Raw genomic sequence first — 16,998 nt, 5'->3', positions numbered from 1 at the left:
CTACTATTCCACATTCCCTTCTCATATAGATGAGTTTGGCCTCACCTCCCCAAGAACCACATGGCAAAGCTGGAAGTAATTTTTCTGCCTATGAGCTACTGTGCTCCTCCCCTTGGAATAAAGGGGAAAGGAAACTGATTGTGAGAGTTACTCAGCCTAGTGATTGCCCTTTTACCTGGAATATGTTTCTTTTAATCCAGTCAAGAGTGAAAATTGTGATTCTACGCATAAAAGCTTCTCATCAAAATTTTCATGTCACAGAGTACAAAGAAAACATATTGAAGTGACCAATACCTTTCCTGAGGTCTGATTTCACCATGTGCTCTGTACCTTCAGAGCACCTGTAAGCACAATGGGAATCATGGGACTGAGTGTGTGCAGAAGGCAAGGCAAAAATCTGAACTCTGCCACGAAACACAAAATCTGCAACATAACAAAAAATGAAGTGTCTTCATAATGCATTTGTTAGACCACCACAATGGGCACAGTGATGGCACACAGGCACTACTACAGCAGAAATGTTTAAGGACAAAATACACAAGAGCTTTCTGTATAGCTGAAATCCTGAAGACAGTTTTCAGTTTGGTTTTAATTGTATATGTAGTTGATGTATAGTTAATTAATTTAATAATGGTCACCCCAGTATTACGGTAGGGATTAAGATGACATTTTTTCCTGTAATGCATCACGTGACTTCCTGGGACTGTCAAATAATTTTCTACCATAAGATTATCAGAGACTGGAAATGATGCTGAGCTCTGGGGGTTGATGATCTGATGTGGACTCAGCTAATGTACTGTTTCATATAGCTGGGATGTCTAGGTCATTGGCCCAGAGCAGTGCTAGCACCACATTTTCTTCCATTTTGTACTGGAAAGAACCAAACTTAGATTTTGGCAGAAAGAGAGGAAATTTCCTAGTTTAAATTTCTGTACTTTCCTTATTTTCCTTTTACCAGCTAGAGTAGTTTACCTATCAAGATACCTATCCATTGAACAGCACACATTGAGCTCTATTTTCTACCTACAGTATAAAATCTGTATTAATTAAATGACAGAAATGCACATCAAGAACAATAATTGAAGTAACTATTTCAAATATTTTATTTAAATGACACTGTGCTATGCTAAAACAGTGGGAGAGAAAATTTACTCACTAATAACACTTTCATTAATGTTACAATGTAGTAGAAATCCTAGAATGATCAGCAGAAAAAAATATATTTTCTTCTCTTGTTATTGTCTTTTCTTTCAGTTTGGATATAAATTCTGAATCGTAACATGATTCTGCCTTTTAATTTAATTTTTACAAAGTTATCAGTACATATTTCAAGTACAGAAAATAATGTGCTGGTATTTTCATTAAAATAAACTGCAATGCTGCAAATCTTACATTAAAATATAGATGCACACTAGTAATTAAAAAATAATAATCAAATGAAAAGCACAGCAGAACACTTCAATTACTGATAGCAATCATAGTATAATCTTGTCTTACCAAGTGTGTCTCCAGGTACAGTTTAAGGCTGTCTGTCTCTGCTTTAGGAGGAGTCCAGTTCTCTGTTGTTTCCATGGCTTCATTTAACCAGTGAATGAATTCATCCAGCTTGCTTACAAACCCCTTACCATGTAAGAAAAAAGAAAGAACAAGCACATTTGTTAGCAAAATAGCAATGTGAAAAATGTATGCTCAATTTAAATTATTTGTTTTTTTAGACAAAAGAGTAAGATTTTACCTCTTAAAACCTAAAACTAACAAACAAACAGACAAACAAACAAACAAAACAATTAGAGAGTAGTCTTCTGGTAATTGAATAGCAGAACAGTTTCTGGGAATAATCCAATGGGATATTTTGGGACAAGACAATGTGGGATCCATATGACTGTGATGAAATAGAGAAAACAGCAAAGTTTTAGAGAATATGAAGGAGAGATATAAAAAGCCTCATAGAAATTATAATGAAAATTGAGCTTAAGACCTTGCACTGGGCAGACCGGGTGTACTATGAGCACTGAATGTTGACAAAAGGACTGAACAAAGCTGCATTAACAAGGTATACACAGCAGACTGGAGAAGAAATTACTTGTCAGAACTTGGATGTTGTGATTCCTCTTTTGGTTCATAGCATGAGACTCAGAGAGAGGAAATCAAACAGTAGATGAGGCAGAATATATAGCATTTAATATAAATATTGCTGATTGCATGTGAGCCACACAGATGGTGCTCCGGAGAAGACAGGAGCTCCTGCTTCTCAGGAGCACCATTTATTTCAAGATTAGTACCAATTATATTGTCTGATTAAAAATAGTGCCCCTGAATTTACATGATTGGATGATTCTATAGGCACATACTGAGTACAGATAATTTTAACGAAGTCTTATCCACCACAAAGCAAGAGAGTAAATGGAATAAACTGACCGTGATGTTTATAAGCACCCTGAAAATTAACTCTGAAGAGGAATGTGCATCTATTACAAGCGTTGTAAGACTAGATTAAGTTAGGTCTAATACTGGTTATAGTATTAGTCATTAGCTATGAATTTCCAGCATAGTGATAATTTTTATTTCCAGTTGGGTAACGAATCAGTATACACACTCAGGACCTAAGTCTCACCACTCAATCTATTAAATGATTTCTGATAATTATTAGTCTATTCAGATAGCTGAAAGCAACCTAAGCATAGAAATTTTAAACATTCCTAAGTGTCTCAGGAGACCTAATCCTCTTCTCCAAAGTTGCACATGAGACTGAAATTCTAAACAAGACAAAAAGTAGTCTGAGCAGTAGGTGCAGTAGTAGCACCTAGCAGTAGCAGCTGTGTTATTTAAAGTGCAATGGTAATAACTCAGACCAAGCAGAACCACACTTCCTTCAAAATTCAAGGTAGAAGAGTCATTTTGGTCTAGCACTGCCAAGAATCAGGGTCCAGCAATCAACCCTTGGCTCCCAGGTGAAGCAGCAGTGCTTCTAAACCAAAGCTAGAGTGCAGCAGGAAGCTGCAGCGCATATTGCAGGCATGACAGAACCCACTGCAGCACTCTGAGGACTTTAATTTTTTTATGCAAGCCCCCACAAGACCTCAGGGTAAGAAGACTATTGCTATCTCTATTCATGGAATCCACTGTATATCAAACCATTATAAGGAAGAAAGCTTTTACTGTGCAGGTTTCATTGTAGGCTCTTTTCCAGGACATTCCAGAAAGGGGAAAGAAAGACAGAGAAAGCAACCCAGTGGCTATGGTGACTGAGACAACGTGCCTTTATTCTGGGGCAAGTAATGAAGGCAACTACATCTGCTGTCTTCCAACAACAGGCCATCATACCACAGGGGCTATGTTACCCCATGTCAATCTACAGACAGGGGCAGGGGCAAGATGTTCTCCTTGCTCCATTGCTTACATCCTTCCAGCTCACAGTGGAGCACAAGAGATGCCAGACTGGCAGAGGAGTGGGAGACATGAACTGAGGAGGAGAAAAGCAGGAGGAGTAAAGTCTTTCTTGTCCCTTCAATAAATCTCTGCCTGCATTTTAGCAACGTGCTGTCCTTGAGAGACAAGGTGATATGGTAAGCAAAAAGAAAAAGAAAGAAAAAAAAAAAAAGAAAAAAGGCTCTCTCTTGTACATGCGTCATGTATTTTACGGAGACAGACACGTATAACATTTGCCTGTGGTACTCAGTGTCTGTATGCCTTCAAAAGGGTGCTTGGAAGCACTGAAAGCTTGCAGCAGTATAAAAAGCAGCTATTAGCCACGGAGGTACTTCTGCCCTCTCACAAAACCTGCCTGTGTTGTAATGTCTGCTACTTTCACGCTGGTGCTCAAACACTCTCAAGCATCCAGCTCCAGCAGCACCGGGTGGCCCCTCACCGCCCAGCCCAGGTGGGCTGCGGGCCCCGGGGCGGAGCAGGCAGTGCCTGGGGGCTCGTCTGGAGGCCTGGACATAGAGACAGTCACTTACAGAATCACGATGAGGCACGTTATCTGATAAAAGAAAAAAAAAAAAAAAAAAAAAAAAGGAGAGAAAAAGAAAAAGAAAAAGAAAAAGAAAAAGAAAAGAAAAAGAAAAAGAAAAAGAAAAAGAAAAAGAAAAAGAAAAAGAAAAAGAAAAAAAAAAGAAAAAGAAAAAGAAAAAGAAAAAGACTGGAAGCGCCAGTGCCACCGGGCACGTTGGGACCGCGGCGGGGCACACCGCACCCGAGGGGAGCCCGCGGCAGGGGGAGCAGCGGCCGCGGCCAGCCCCGGCGGCTTCTCTTCTGCCAGGCTGCACAAATCACAATAATCCTACCATTTTTCAAATGACGGCTATAAAATTTTATTGAAACCATTCAGAAGCTCACATCTGTAGCAGCCGAGCGCGGCGGAGCGCGGGCCGCGGGAAGGGCAGGGCGGGACGGGCCGCGCGGGCCGCCGGCTGAGGGAGCGCCGCGAGCCCGCCCGCGCACCGTGCCTGGGCCCACAGCGCCACCTCCCGGCGCCGGGGCGGCACCGCGGGGACAGCACCGAGGGGACAGCACAGCACCGCGGGGACAGCACAGCACCGCGGGGACAGCACAGCACCGCGGGGACAGCACAGCACCGCGGGGACAGCACCGAGGGGACAGCACAGCACCGAGGGGACAGCACAGCACCGCGGGGACAGCACCGCGGGGACAGCACCGCGGGGACAGCACCGCGGGGACAGCACAGCACCGCGGGGACAGCACCGAGGGGACAGCACAGCACCGCGGGGACAGCACAGCACCGCGGGGACAGCACCGCGGGGACAGCACAGCACCGCGGGGACAGCACCGCGGGGACAGCACAGCACCGCGGGGACAGCACCGCGGGGACAGCACCGCGGGGACAGCACCGAGGGGACAGCACCGCGGGGACAGCACAGCACCGCGGGGACAGCACAGCACCGCAGGGACAGCACAGCACCGCGGGGACAGCACCGAGGGGACAACACCTCCGCGACACCCGCGAAGGGACACCCCGCTGCACACACCGGGGCAGAAATTACAGACAGCCCTGTTTCAGCGGCTAGAGAGCGTGTGAAACAGAGAATTATTTGTATGGCAAATTGTACGCGAGATTAAATCTCAGTAATGCAGGTCCCACTTCATTCGCCCTGAATTAGCGATCAAAACAATGCCCCCGGGTTTTCTTTTTCACAGCGGTGCAGAGGATTCCATCCTATTTATTTGAATAGCCAGTGGGAAAGGAAGGAGCCGCCCCGAAGAGGCAGCCGCCAGCTCCGCGGCTCCCCGCTGCCCGGGAGGGAGCCCTGTGCTCGGCAGCGGAGCCCCGTGCGAGGATCCCCGAGCGCAGCACTCGGGACCGGACCGGCCGGACCCTGAGCGGCCCTTGCTCGCCTCTGACTCAAGGCGCAGTTACCGACGGGCTCTGAGGCTGAGGCCAGTGCTCGCCGCCGGCTGTAGCCGAGCTCTGGCAGGAACGACCCTGCCCGGCGGGCCCGGCTGGGTTGGGCAGCCAAAGCCACGAACAAATGCCGCCTGCTCTCCCACACTTAGAGAAGGAGCGGTATCGGTGGTCCACGTAGTCCTGTCACAGCTGCAGATGCGGATCTTTAATCCCCTTAAGGCTCATAACAGAGTGGAAGCCCAAAACACAACTTATCCGCGACTGCCCCTCCACAGACTGACCAATGCAGAGCCATTTCTGTGTACCCAAGGTGGCCTAGTTAACTAGAGTACAAATAATGACGTATATGTATGTCATCAGGGACACAAACAGCACTGTAACAGCTCCCTTTCTTACCATCTCAAATGTTTCCCAGACTATATGTTTTAAATAAAATGTGAAGACAAAACCAGTTCTAAAAAATAATGCAGAAAACGTTGTCTTACAATATTAAAAAATCTATTGTGATACTCTCACAGAGATGCTTTTAAAAACAGATTACAAGACAAATTATATAAAAACAAAGGAGAGGCAATCCTAAATAGGTAATCCTAAATCCCAATCCAGAAATATTCAGTGGAAGAAATAATTAATTAATTAATTAATAGGACGACAAACTTAACCAATACAGGAGACTTTTTTTCTCTTCATTCAATAAAATATTCATCCCTTTCTAGACACTTCTTACCTTTCTGCCTTTTTAAATTGAGATTATGTTTTTCTTTCCCTAGATATTTTTCTTCATAATTTTTAAGATGGGAAAAAGTTTCAACAGGTAAAAACTTCAGTGAAAGTATGCTGATTTTTCCTGTTTAAGGGTCTGATCTACACAACATTGCACTACAATGAGAATACTGTGAAATCTACCCAGCTTGTACTTTGATGGAAATTAACAGGAAATTAGAATACTGTACTTTCCATCAAAACTTATTGGAAGTTGAAAACTCATAGCTGTCTACATTGAATCTAAAAATTACTGTACAATTCCTCAGAGAGAATAGAAGGGTACAGAACAGAAAAAAAGACCCACCAATATAACCCAGTCTCTGCCTTTAGACCAGCTGGTTCAGTTTTGCAAATATAATAGTTTTGCACTGTGCTAGCAAGCTAGACATAAAAACTTGAGCTCCTACAGCATAAAGTTATTCTTAGTCTACACTGCTTAGTAGAGGAACAAATGTTTCTGGCTCTTACTGGATGATTTGTAGCTGCTTCTGTAGTAAAGTTTGCAGATAATGATAAAGCCATACCCCACATGGGAAATTTTTAAATGTTGACCTTTAAAACCTTCAGCTTTCTATTTTTTTTTCATGGCAATTTTACAGATTCTCCAAGGGGGAAGAAGAAAGTCTTGATCACACACCCCTGAAAAAAAACTAGAGCAAAAATGGCTTCATTTGAAATTTGGCACATACAAAGTTGGGGGTTTTTGTTGTCTAATTCTATTTTCTCTGCATGGATAAGAATGAAAAAGACAGACAATTCTTAGTATTGGGGGAAGAATCTTAACTCAGTGTGTCTGCTAAATTATCTTATAGAATGAAAATATACTTAATTTAATTGTTCTGCACAATTAAGAAATTAATTAATTAACTGAAGTATTAAATATAAATTTGATGGGATTTGACAAAATATCTTGAGACTCCCTTATTAATGACCAGAACACTCAAATTTTTTGAATCACAAGAGTGAGAATTCACTTGCTGAGTAATGCAAAGGCATGCTCAGAGGCCAAAGGCATGCATGGATGTTGGGCTGAGGAAGGATGTGCCTGGAAATGTGCCTCTGTTCTGTTAAACATGAGGGCATAGGGAAGGTACAGATGCCCCACCTGCTGCACAGGGCTGAAGGGCTCTCTACACCCAGCACAGCTGCACAAAGGCTCTTGGTTTAGGCAGCCTGGTTTCGACTGGCACATGGGATAACAGAGCAGGAGCGCAGCTGCAGTGCTGTGACACCAGTGCAAGAAACCCTGGAGCATAAGGCCAAGGCCTACAGAGATGGACAGAGGAACAAATCTCACATGCAATTTGCTTTGTGTCATAGGACTGTGCATGTGTTCTATCCCAAATGTACGTTGTAAAAATTGAATACTTTTAACAAACACAGAAACTTGTGGTCTTTGGCAAGCGAACAGTTTGTGCCTGACTCCATCCCTTCCTCTTGTTAGATGGAATCTGTTTAGATATACCTCCCTAATCAGGATGACTGTTCAGCACACCTTACTGGTCACTACCTGCACCCTTCTACTGCCTCTTAGCATGGGCCAGGATTTCCTCCCTACCTGTATTTCTCCAACATCCTCTCCTATGCTTTCCCATTGAATTTCAGAAGCTCACCCTGTTTCTGGCCAAAGACCATCCATTCTCTTTTAGAAATATACCTCCATTAACTTTTCACTTCCTAGTTTGCAGTGACAGACCTGGCAATGATGTTAATGCCATCAGATGAGTCAAGCAAATAGGTTTTGGTATCTGCTGGTCAAAGCTATGCTCCTGGAGTTGCTGGCACAACCAATGCTCATGGTTTAAAAAAGGACAAAGTAGAGTGCGGGAGAAATATTATGGTCTGACAGCAAAATAACAAGGAGTTGACCTAACTAAAAAACTTCTGACAACAACTAGGAAGCTAGTGATAACTACTTAAGTGTTTATGAGATTATAGAAAGGCTCCAGCCCCTGACAATATCTTCGCATGTTCTCATGCTTGTCAAGGGTGTTGCTCAGACATCTTCTCATTGGGTTGCAATTTTCTGAGCAGCACAAGCTAAGACCTACCAGAAAAGCTTTACTATCACAGTCATGAAAAAAAATGAGTTGGCTATTGAGTCACTTAAAACTATGCCTCTCAGCTAGGTTAACACCACTTCTTGCACTAGAACTTTTAAAGTTTCCTAACTTAATTTCAGAGGTTTAACTTTACTTTTACATTACAAGCACTCTTTTTTTTTTTTTTGTCAGATAGGAAAGTAAACAGTTCTGGTGTTCAATAATTTTAGCACTTCAAATGATCTCATTTAGACTTTGAAGTTCAGCTTTCATTAATTGAATGGAATGAGAAAAGAGGAAGTTCCTATCTCAGCTGCAGCTATCACTTTACAAGTCCAGCTTTTATTAAACCACATTTAGAATGGAAGCAAACCAAAGCCCAGTTACGTAGTTCTGAGCTTTAGTCCAGAAGCACGTTTAGGGTTACCAAAAAGTAGAATGTAGAAACATGCAACTTTTTTTCTTGTTGTTACACTAAAAGCAGCAGTATTTTAGATGGCTTTAGTAGATTTTTGACATGAGTTTCCTTTAGATGGGAAATTTGGATATATGCACTTAAGGAAGTGCATATACCGAAATTAATATTGCCAAAATTATGTCATATAACAGAGAAAGCAACTGCATCCAACTAGCACCATTATGAAAAGTTTTATGGTACTTGTCCTAGATCAAATTCTGGGTTTCAATTTTAAGGAAAAAAATCCCAATTTATTGTGCCTAGTTGACATGGGCAGCAAATTTATTTCAATGCTTTTTGGATTGTAATTTCAAGCTATGCAAATATAAATAAAACTAAATAACTTAGTGTATAAGACTCAATTTATTGGTCTTACCTTTTCATTTTACATTGTATTCTGGCTTATACTTCAGACACTTTTGGTCACTGCACTTCTAAAAGTACAAAGCCCTGTTAATGACTTAAAATAATATTAAAATCAGAATAAAAGCAACACTCCAAACCATTAAATGCAAACATACTAAAATTATTATGATAGCTGAGTCTGATGGTGGAAGGTCCATCTGTTCCACAAACCTCAGTGTGGAAGCACCAGACAACACTGCTTGTTAAATCACTACCCCAGACCTTTTTTCTTTCTACCTTCCCTTTTATTACACAAAGGGAGTTCTCTTCTTAAAAGAATTGGTTATGAGGCCGTGTGCTTAAAAATGAATGCCCAATTTTGTTGCAAGCAGACAGTGCTGTAAAGTTTGTTCCCAATTTACAAAAAGACTGAGCTCACAGAGGTGCCTGTGTACAAGGATGGGCTGGCTCTTAGGGCACTTCTATCACAGAATACATTAAGAAAACCCTTTGTCTAACCACAAAAGGACTTGCATATTAGTCTCAGGAGGAACACATTCCTGCCCATGGACTTTATTTTCAAAAGGATAAAAGTGCACTTTCTTCATAGGCAAAGGTAAGTCAAAGAAATCCAGGTACTCAAGAGGATGAGGCTGCAACAAACTGCCACGGTCAATTTAATTGGAGGTAGAGCCAGAGGCAACAAAAAAACCATTAGCAATACAGATGTTAGGGATCCCCAAGGAACCAAGATGCCACAATGGAAAATATTCTTTGTGTGATATAGTCAAGATTCTGTGACAGGCAGTGACCTCACAGAAACATAGAACTGACCAAACACATCAGTAGGATGGAAATACTTAACATGCAGTTCTGGATATATTCACAAACAATTCAGAAATAGAACTTGGAGGCTTTCTCCAAAAGAAATACCACATTTACTCAATAATCCCAGTTTATGAGAAAGTGTGCCTTAAATGCTCCCTCCATATTGGGTGAAGATCAAATATTTTTCTTACTAGACATCCATGTAAAGACATAACAACTTCTAGTTAAGCATTTCAAAGACTGTTAAATAATACAAATTTTTCATGTGTGCCCCCTCTAGGCTTTGTGCCCAACTACCACACAGAGAAATTATAATTAAATGCATTTTCCCTAATGGGCCTCTACTGAATACGCCATGAATTATATGGTTATGGAACTTTCTGTTCCATAAGCACAGGATGGTGATTGGCTCATTACCTGGGTTTAGAGTCCAAGCTATTTTTCCATACTGTACTCTGACTAGAACAGGAATAGAAAAAAAGATTTTTAATTTCTCAGTTTTTTAAAGCCTTCTAGATAAAATAACCAGATCCATAAAGGTAGGATTTGTTTTAAAAGCATAGAAAGTTAAGAGAAACATGTGAAGTGTTACTTTTTAATCTGTTATAAACAGCTATATTTGATGCCAGTGCATCCCATTGTGCAATAGAAAGTTAACTACCCCCATGGGACTGTTGACTTTGTTTCCGCTTTTAGACAAAAAGCAGGTAATGGTAACCTGAATATTAAAAATCACTCTTTAATGTATCTCTGTAGGTACTTAAACTTTTTCATGATTCATGAACATAATTTTTTACCCTATGCCTTGTCTTACCTTTGGCTCAAAGTGAAGATCTACTTTCTCTTTAAAAGTACTATCACAAGGCCTTCACTGCTGTTTGAAACTTGCAAGATCTAAAAAAGGGATACTCTCAGTACCAGCAGGTTCACCGTGGAGCAAAGATAGATACAGGAAAACTAAGGCAATGCTCCCTAAGAACCCTGTTCTGATTCTTAGATTAGCAGAGAGGCTTCCAACACCACAGGTAACATTTCCCCCAGGCTTTTGAAGGACCAGTGAACACCCAGAACCACAGAAAAAAAATCAATGGCCTGGAAGGATGGTGCTGGGGAGAAGCACATAGCCATGAGGCCAAGAGATCTGCGCATATGAATGCAATACAGCAGCATAGAGAGCCAGTGTCATTGTAACTTTGCATGGGTTGAAGAGCAGGGGGGACTGGCAGAGAGAAGGAAACAGAAAAACAAGAACACTTGATTCCTCCATCACTTAAAGAATCCTCTGGTATGAACTGAACAGCAGTATGGGCTGGTTGTAAACCTTCAGAGATGCCATGTGCTCTGATGGCAATGGCTGCTGGCCTCTCCGCATGCTGACATGGCCATACATCCCAACAGAGATGTAATGTTAACAGGAACCAGAGCCAGACAAAGTTTTAGGCCTCTTGCATTCATTCAGATGAGGATTGAGGTCACACTGAGAAAACATGGGTGCTGTCCTCAAAAGCAGTGTGAGGTTCAAAGCACTCTCAGGGATGGAGTAAATAAATGAGTACATCCTTCTTGGTAGGGAAAAGTCTTACATATGCATTCACATTCTGGATGACAGACAGTAATTTTGCTTATCTGCCTCCTAAGTTATCATGCCCACTATTTTGAATTCCAGCTCTTTTCAAAGGGGGGGCAGTGGACACAAGCCCTTCAGTGGAGTGCGTGCCATCTGCCAGCACTGCTGAGCCACCAGGAAGAGCGGGAGGAACACTGACCAAAGCACATCCCCATACACAGTCAAGCTGTACCCCCACTGGCTTTTGCAGACACACAGGTATCAGCTAAAGAAGCAAGTACTTTCCACGGTTCTAATCAGCACTGACCTTTATCAAAAAACCTCTACAGTGTGATATGTATTAAAATGTTTCTAGCATTCAACTCCTTCAGCATTCTGAATCTGGGTGAAATTACTGGGGTTGACTGTAAAAGGGTTCCTGAGGAAACAGTATTGAAGCTATGGAGTGAATAGTATAAGCAGCAGAAAGGAGAAACCCATGAATTAAAGGATACCTGAAAGTTGAAGAGCCCTGAAAATGAGACAGAAACAGAATGAAGAGACTATAAGGAAACAGGGTGTATGCAGGGAGGAAAATGGAGGAGGAGGAAATGAAAGGAAAAGATAGCAATTTATAGTTAGTTTAATAAAAAGGAAGTGTGACGATCTTTGGGTCTTTGGCAGTAAAACAGGCTGGCAGAAGCTCTGAGAGTTAAAAGTGGAGCAATCAGAAGTCATGATATTGAGTGGTCTGAGCAATGTACAAACTTCTGAAGGATCATACAAATCTGGTCTTTGAAGTTGATCATATTACTAGAATTGACATACAGTTTCTGAAAATATATTTATTTAGAAAGAGCAATGTCTTTTATTGGTCATGTCTCACAGAAACTCTCCCAGTTTTTAAAATAACTTTTTTTCCAAGTAATTTCTTTTCTACATAAAATTCAAGGGGTCTAAGCAGCAGCTAAGAAACAAAGACAGATGTCCAAAAAATCTAATACAGGATAAATTTTGTCTTATGTATCACAGCACTAGATATACTAAAAAGTATAAAGTATAAGGCTTTTTTAGCTGACACTATTTATGTAACCTTAAGCCAAAGACTTACCATATCTAGAGATCAGCTAAGACATGTGAATATTTTTAGGTCACATATTCTTTTTTCACTCAGTAAACCAGGGAGCAAGAAAGTCTCCAGAAATTTGTAGCCAAGGATATATCAAGAAAAGGACAAGAACAGCAAATAAATCTGCCTGAGCCATGAAAGATGATGCAGGAATTCCCAGAAGGAGGGACTTCAGCTCTGCAGCAGCTGGAAGGAGTGTGTGGATTCTGAAGGGACCATGAGCACAGCACAGGAGAGGGGCCTGTCTTTGGTAAAAGTGCCAGACACCAAAATGAGCTGTTATGTATTATATAAAGGATAGTGGCACAAAGCTGTAGTAAATTCACATCTACTTAACAGTCCCAAATTACTTTTTGTTTCTGAGTTTGTTTTGTACTCCTAACTGGAATAGAAAATGTTTAATTTAGTTCAAGATCTCTTGTTCAAAAGTACAAATTTACTATTTATTCTACAGGCAAACCTAAAATCAAGTCTCCTGATAAACATGTTCCCTTTCTTTCAATTTGAAATGCTTTTTATTCAGCAACCTTGATCCAAACTCTAAGGATAATGGAAGTCTCTAATTAAGATCTAAATTTTCAGCAAATTTAGGACTTAGTCTGATCTGCTTTGTCTAAAAGTACTGCCAATATAACTATGGATGTTGAAGCAACTTATAGTGATGTAAGGGTACTTGGAAGTACTGCATTTCCTCTTCATGTAATTATTTTAAATGTTGTGTTGACAACATAATTTATTTTCAGATTTTTTTACAGCTAATGTATGTATTGATTATGAGATGAACTTCATCCAAAAGACAAACTAATCTCCATTTACAACTTTTTCCATATTATGTCCTTTATGTAATAGATTAATATAAAGCTATATTCTGCTCTGAAAAGAGGGCAGCTCCAGATGACCATCATTCCTTGGTTTGCATACCCTGAGTGTTTGGGCTTCAGAGAGCGCACTGGGGGTGGAACGCCCTTGTGCAGCTGCTATTTCCAGCCGATGGGCAGCTGCTGCCTCGCACATGCGTTGGGCACTGGAGGACACTCAATTTGCACCATGCTGGCACCTCCCCTACCTGGTCCCAGCCTTTCCTCTCTGATCTCATAGCTGCTAGAAATGAACTTCATTCCCCAAGCATTTAATTCTTTGAAAGGTACACATGGTATACACACACACACACCATGTTGTGCCTGCAGCCTCAAGCCTGAGTGGAATGATGTCAATTAAATGATGCTTTGTGAAGTTCCAAAAATGGAAGTTTATTTTCCCAAACAAAAAATAAATCACATTAAAATAATTAAATTTGCCAGATTTTATACCCTTACACCATAGCACAATATTAATTCCATAGGATTTTCAGTGCCTTTTGAATAAAAGTTATGTTCATTGTTTTTACATAAAATTTTTAGTAAGTTAGCCAGTAAGTGACAGATAAAGAAAGAAAGCCACTATATTCTTGTTCTGATGGTCGCAAAGACATCACCAAAGGACAAACACTATTTATAAATATTACTCTAGTACTCTATTTCAACAGTGAAATTTTTGGGATAAAATACATAGCAAAAAATTTCTTGCAGACTATACTGGAGTAAAAACTATATTAACTTTGGGAGGAAATGTTCTAGCTTATGATATATTTACTTATTTGTTTGTTCTCCGAATTTCTAGCCACGTTTGTAAAGTTGTGCAGGGCTCATTCATTTGAGAAGGAAATAAGAGCTGTAAAATAAGTGCAGGAACCAGTTGTGGCCTCAAGAGGGCAATATATCACCGCGTCTGAAAAGTTTTCGAAAAAGAAGGAAAAAAATCACTTTTTAAGAAAATAGAACAGATGCTGTTTGCTTGTGGGCAAGTGCTAAATATATTGAACTCTGCTGTATCCCTGACATAACTTAAGATATAATGACCACCATTCCTTCTCAAAATCAGAACGTTTAATTCAGCATTTCCTATTTTTCAAGGCTAATTGGTTAGAAGAGGTTAAGTCTGTCACCTCACAAGAGATATTGTAATTCTTTGACCCATGAACTTGTTTTGCAGTTAAGATTTCTGAATTTAAAGAAAGGGAAATGGTGATTGCCACTCTTTGCTAAATATGGCAACAGCGAGGAGAGATTAAGATTCACCACCTCTTCTCTTTACTCCATTATTATTCCTCTAGTTTCCTCATTTAGCCTCCTGTTATGCACTCGGTTCCTGTTCACCTGCAGTCTCCAAAGAAATCCTGTCACTATTAGTTCCTCCATTAACTTCTTTTCATTTGCTTCCTAATTCATCAACTTTCCATTTTAGATAGCTTCTTTTTTTAGTGTCTCTAGGGGGCCTTCTTTTATACCCTTTTTAGACCCTAATTCTGACCATTTTTCATCCCCAGATTTGAACATATTTACAGAACAAAATTAAAAAACAATCTCGGGACTTGCTTCTTTTTGTCTTCTTTATTTTTAATTGCAGAAGTTTTCTGTTTTTAACACACTCAGTTTTTCCCCCTGGTTTTCTCTACCTCAACAAAGTTGCAAGGGATTTGCACTGCAATACATGACCCTAGTTTGGACTTACCTGAGACATTTTTAGGTTAGCTGCTATAGTTCTCTTGCAGCTAATGGTGCAACAGATGATTTTAAATTACCCTGGGTGTCTTTAGTCATATATAGCTTAGTGAGGAAACATTCATGTAGTCACATGCTGGCATCAGCAGAGAAAAAGCACTTAATAATATTAAGTTACTATGACTTGAACATCTACACTGTCTGTTACCAAAAATCTGTCTGCCTGGTGGTTCTCCCAGTGTTAGCCTGGAGAGACTCCAAACACAAAGGAAACCAGAAGTAAATCCAGCTCTTGCTTCAGAAAACCTCACTTGACCTGAATGTAAGTCAGTGATCGAAATAAGTCTTTATTAACAGTTTAGGAAAATTCAGATGCAACTCCAGTTTGATACACAAAGAATACCTCAGCTGTTTGTGGGGTTTATCATCTCTGCTCCAAAACCAGAAGCAAAGACAAGAAAACAATTCTTTACCCTTTAGGTTACTTTCAAAATAAATAAAGAAAAACTGCATAAGCAGACAGACAGTCTGAAGCAAGCCTCTGAGAGACAGTTTCCTGACCATATTTACCACAAATTATATTCACTCTGATGCCTAATGATGACAACTATGGTTTGAGAGTCAGCATGATTTAATGGTTCTTTCCTGATTATAAGATACTGGAAAGGATGAAGGGGAAAAAACTATTTGCTGTCAAAATATATAAAGACACACAAGAAGAAAAAGATATGAAGAGATTTTGAGAAGTTATGCAATAATCTTATGTAAGTTGATTTGATCTTTCAGGTTAATCCTCCTAAGACCCTTGCTATTTTGTCTTGCTCTGACTCATCTCTAGCATGTACACATTTTAAGGCAATGATGTGTTAACAGTAGATAGACTGGAATTTGATTTAGGTGAAAGTTGGTAGCAATGTATTATTTAAAAAATTAAATATTTAGAATAGAGCATGGTGATTTTGGTATACTGTATCTTTCTGGAATATTCTGTACTTCCTCACAGAAGATACATAAAACATGAGTAGCCCAGAGACTAAGTATGTTACGTAACAGAACAGCTAGACCTTAAAACATTGTGGAAGGCATATCCCTACGAATGTAGAAGACAGTGAGCACTCTCTCACCCCTTTGTATTTACCATTTTTAAGGGAATATTAGTAACCATAACTTCAAATGTTACAGTTTTTCTGTTTAATAATGGAGGCATTTCAAGGAGCCATAAAATCAATACAGTAAGTAATTAACAGGACAGATCTGGAGTTATCTCAAACTCTTCACAATGAACCAACCTTCTCCCCAGCACCAGCACCTGTAAGACAGCAGTTACAGGTGATTCAATCCTAAATAACAGAAGATTCTTCTTAAACCACCACACTTACATTGAAATAAATTCCCAATAGCAATTTGACTCTATCTGTGTTTTGCAAGCTTCCAAACCTACTTCAGTGGTCTCTGGGTGTCTTTCTCTGCCTTCATGAGAAAACTGAATGCACCAAACAGTCACAGACAACAGAGCTTCTCTGCACTGATAGAAGCAAGTTTACCGAAGGATCACCTTGAAGTCACCAGATTGGTTGTCCAAATTACAGCTGTGTCCCTGTTGAATCTGGAGCCTCTGTTGGCTAGCCAGGTAAGTCACCTGGCACCCACTGCTCACCTTCCTGCCTATCCTTGGCTACAGTGAGAGCAAGTCCACCTCTTGCAGTCTTACTCTTCCATCTCTCCATCTTCAGCTCTTTTACACCCTTTAGCCTAATAGCAGAGATCCAGAGATCCTCAAGTAATATCAAGAAAGTTTCCAGTTCACAAATAGATAGTGTGAATGCCTTTGATTCTAGCTTGTGGCTTGTGGCTGCTCTGTGATACAGATGATTAAGACATGACTCTAGGTCACAAAGCCAATGGTCACATAAAGCTGATCTGAGTGACCATGTAAGAATGGAAATGGAGGGCTCACAAACATTTACACAAAAGCAGCTGC

General features: G+C 40.4%; 1 protein-coding gene across 6 annotated transcripts in view; it reads right to left on the bottom strand.

Moving 5' to 3' along the window:
• AKAP6 (A-kinase anchoring protein 6) overlaps positions 1–16,998 on the bottom strand; it is a 259,455-nt gene that overhangs the window by 149,852 nt on the left and 92,605 nt on the right. For all 6 annotated transcript variants that reach the window (XM_088057688.1, XM_088057686.1, XM_088057690.1 and 3 more), the window contains one exon: positions 1,498–1,620. In XM_088057688.1, the coding sequence (XP_087913814.1) occupies positions 1,498–1,620 (123 nt within the window). The remainder of the gene's footprint in view (positions 1–1,497; positions 1,621–16,998) is intronic.

Source organism: Pseudopodoces humilis, chromosome 7 (genome assembly GCF_049639895.1).
Source record: "Pseudopodoces humilis isolate 2021_Gansu_Grassland_sample_001 chromosome 7, ASM4963989v1, whole genome shotgun sequence".
NCBI classification, from domain to species: Eukaryota; Metazoa; Chordata; class Aves; order Passeriformes; family Paridae; genus Pseudopodoces; species Pseudopodoces humilis.
The sequence above is the reverse complement of the archived record's forward strand: the minus strand, read 5'-3'. Positions and strand labels throughout refer to the sequence as shown.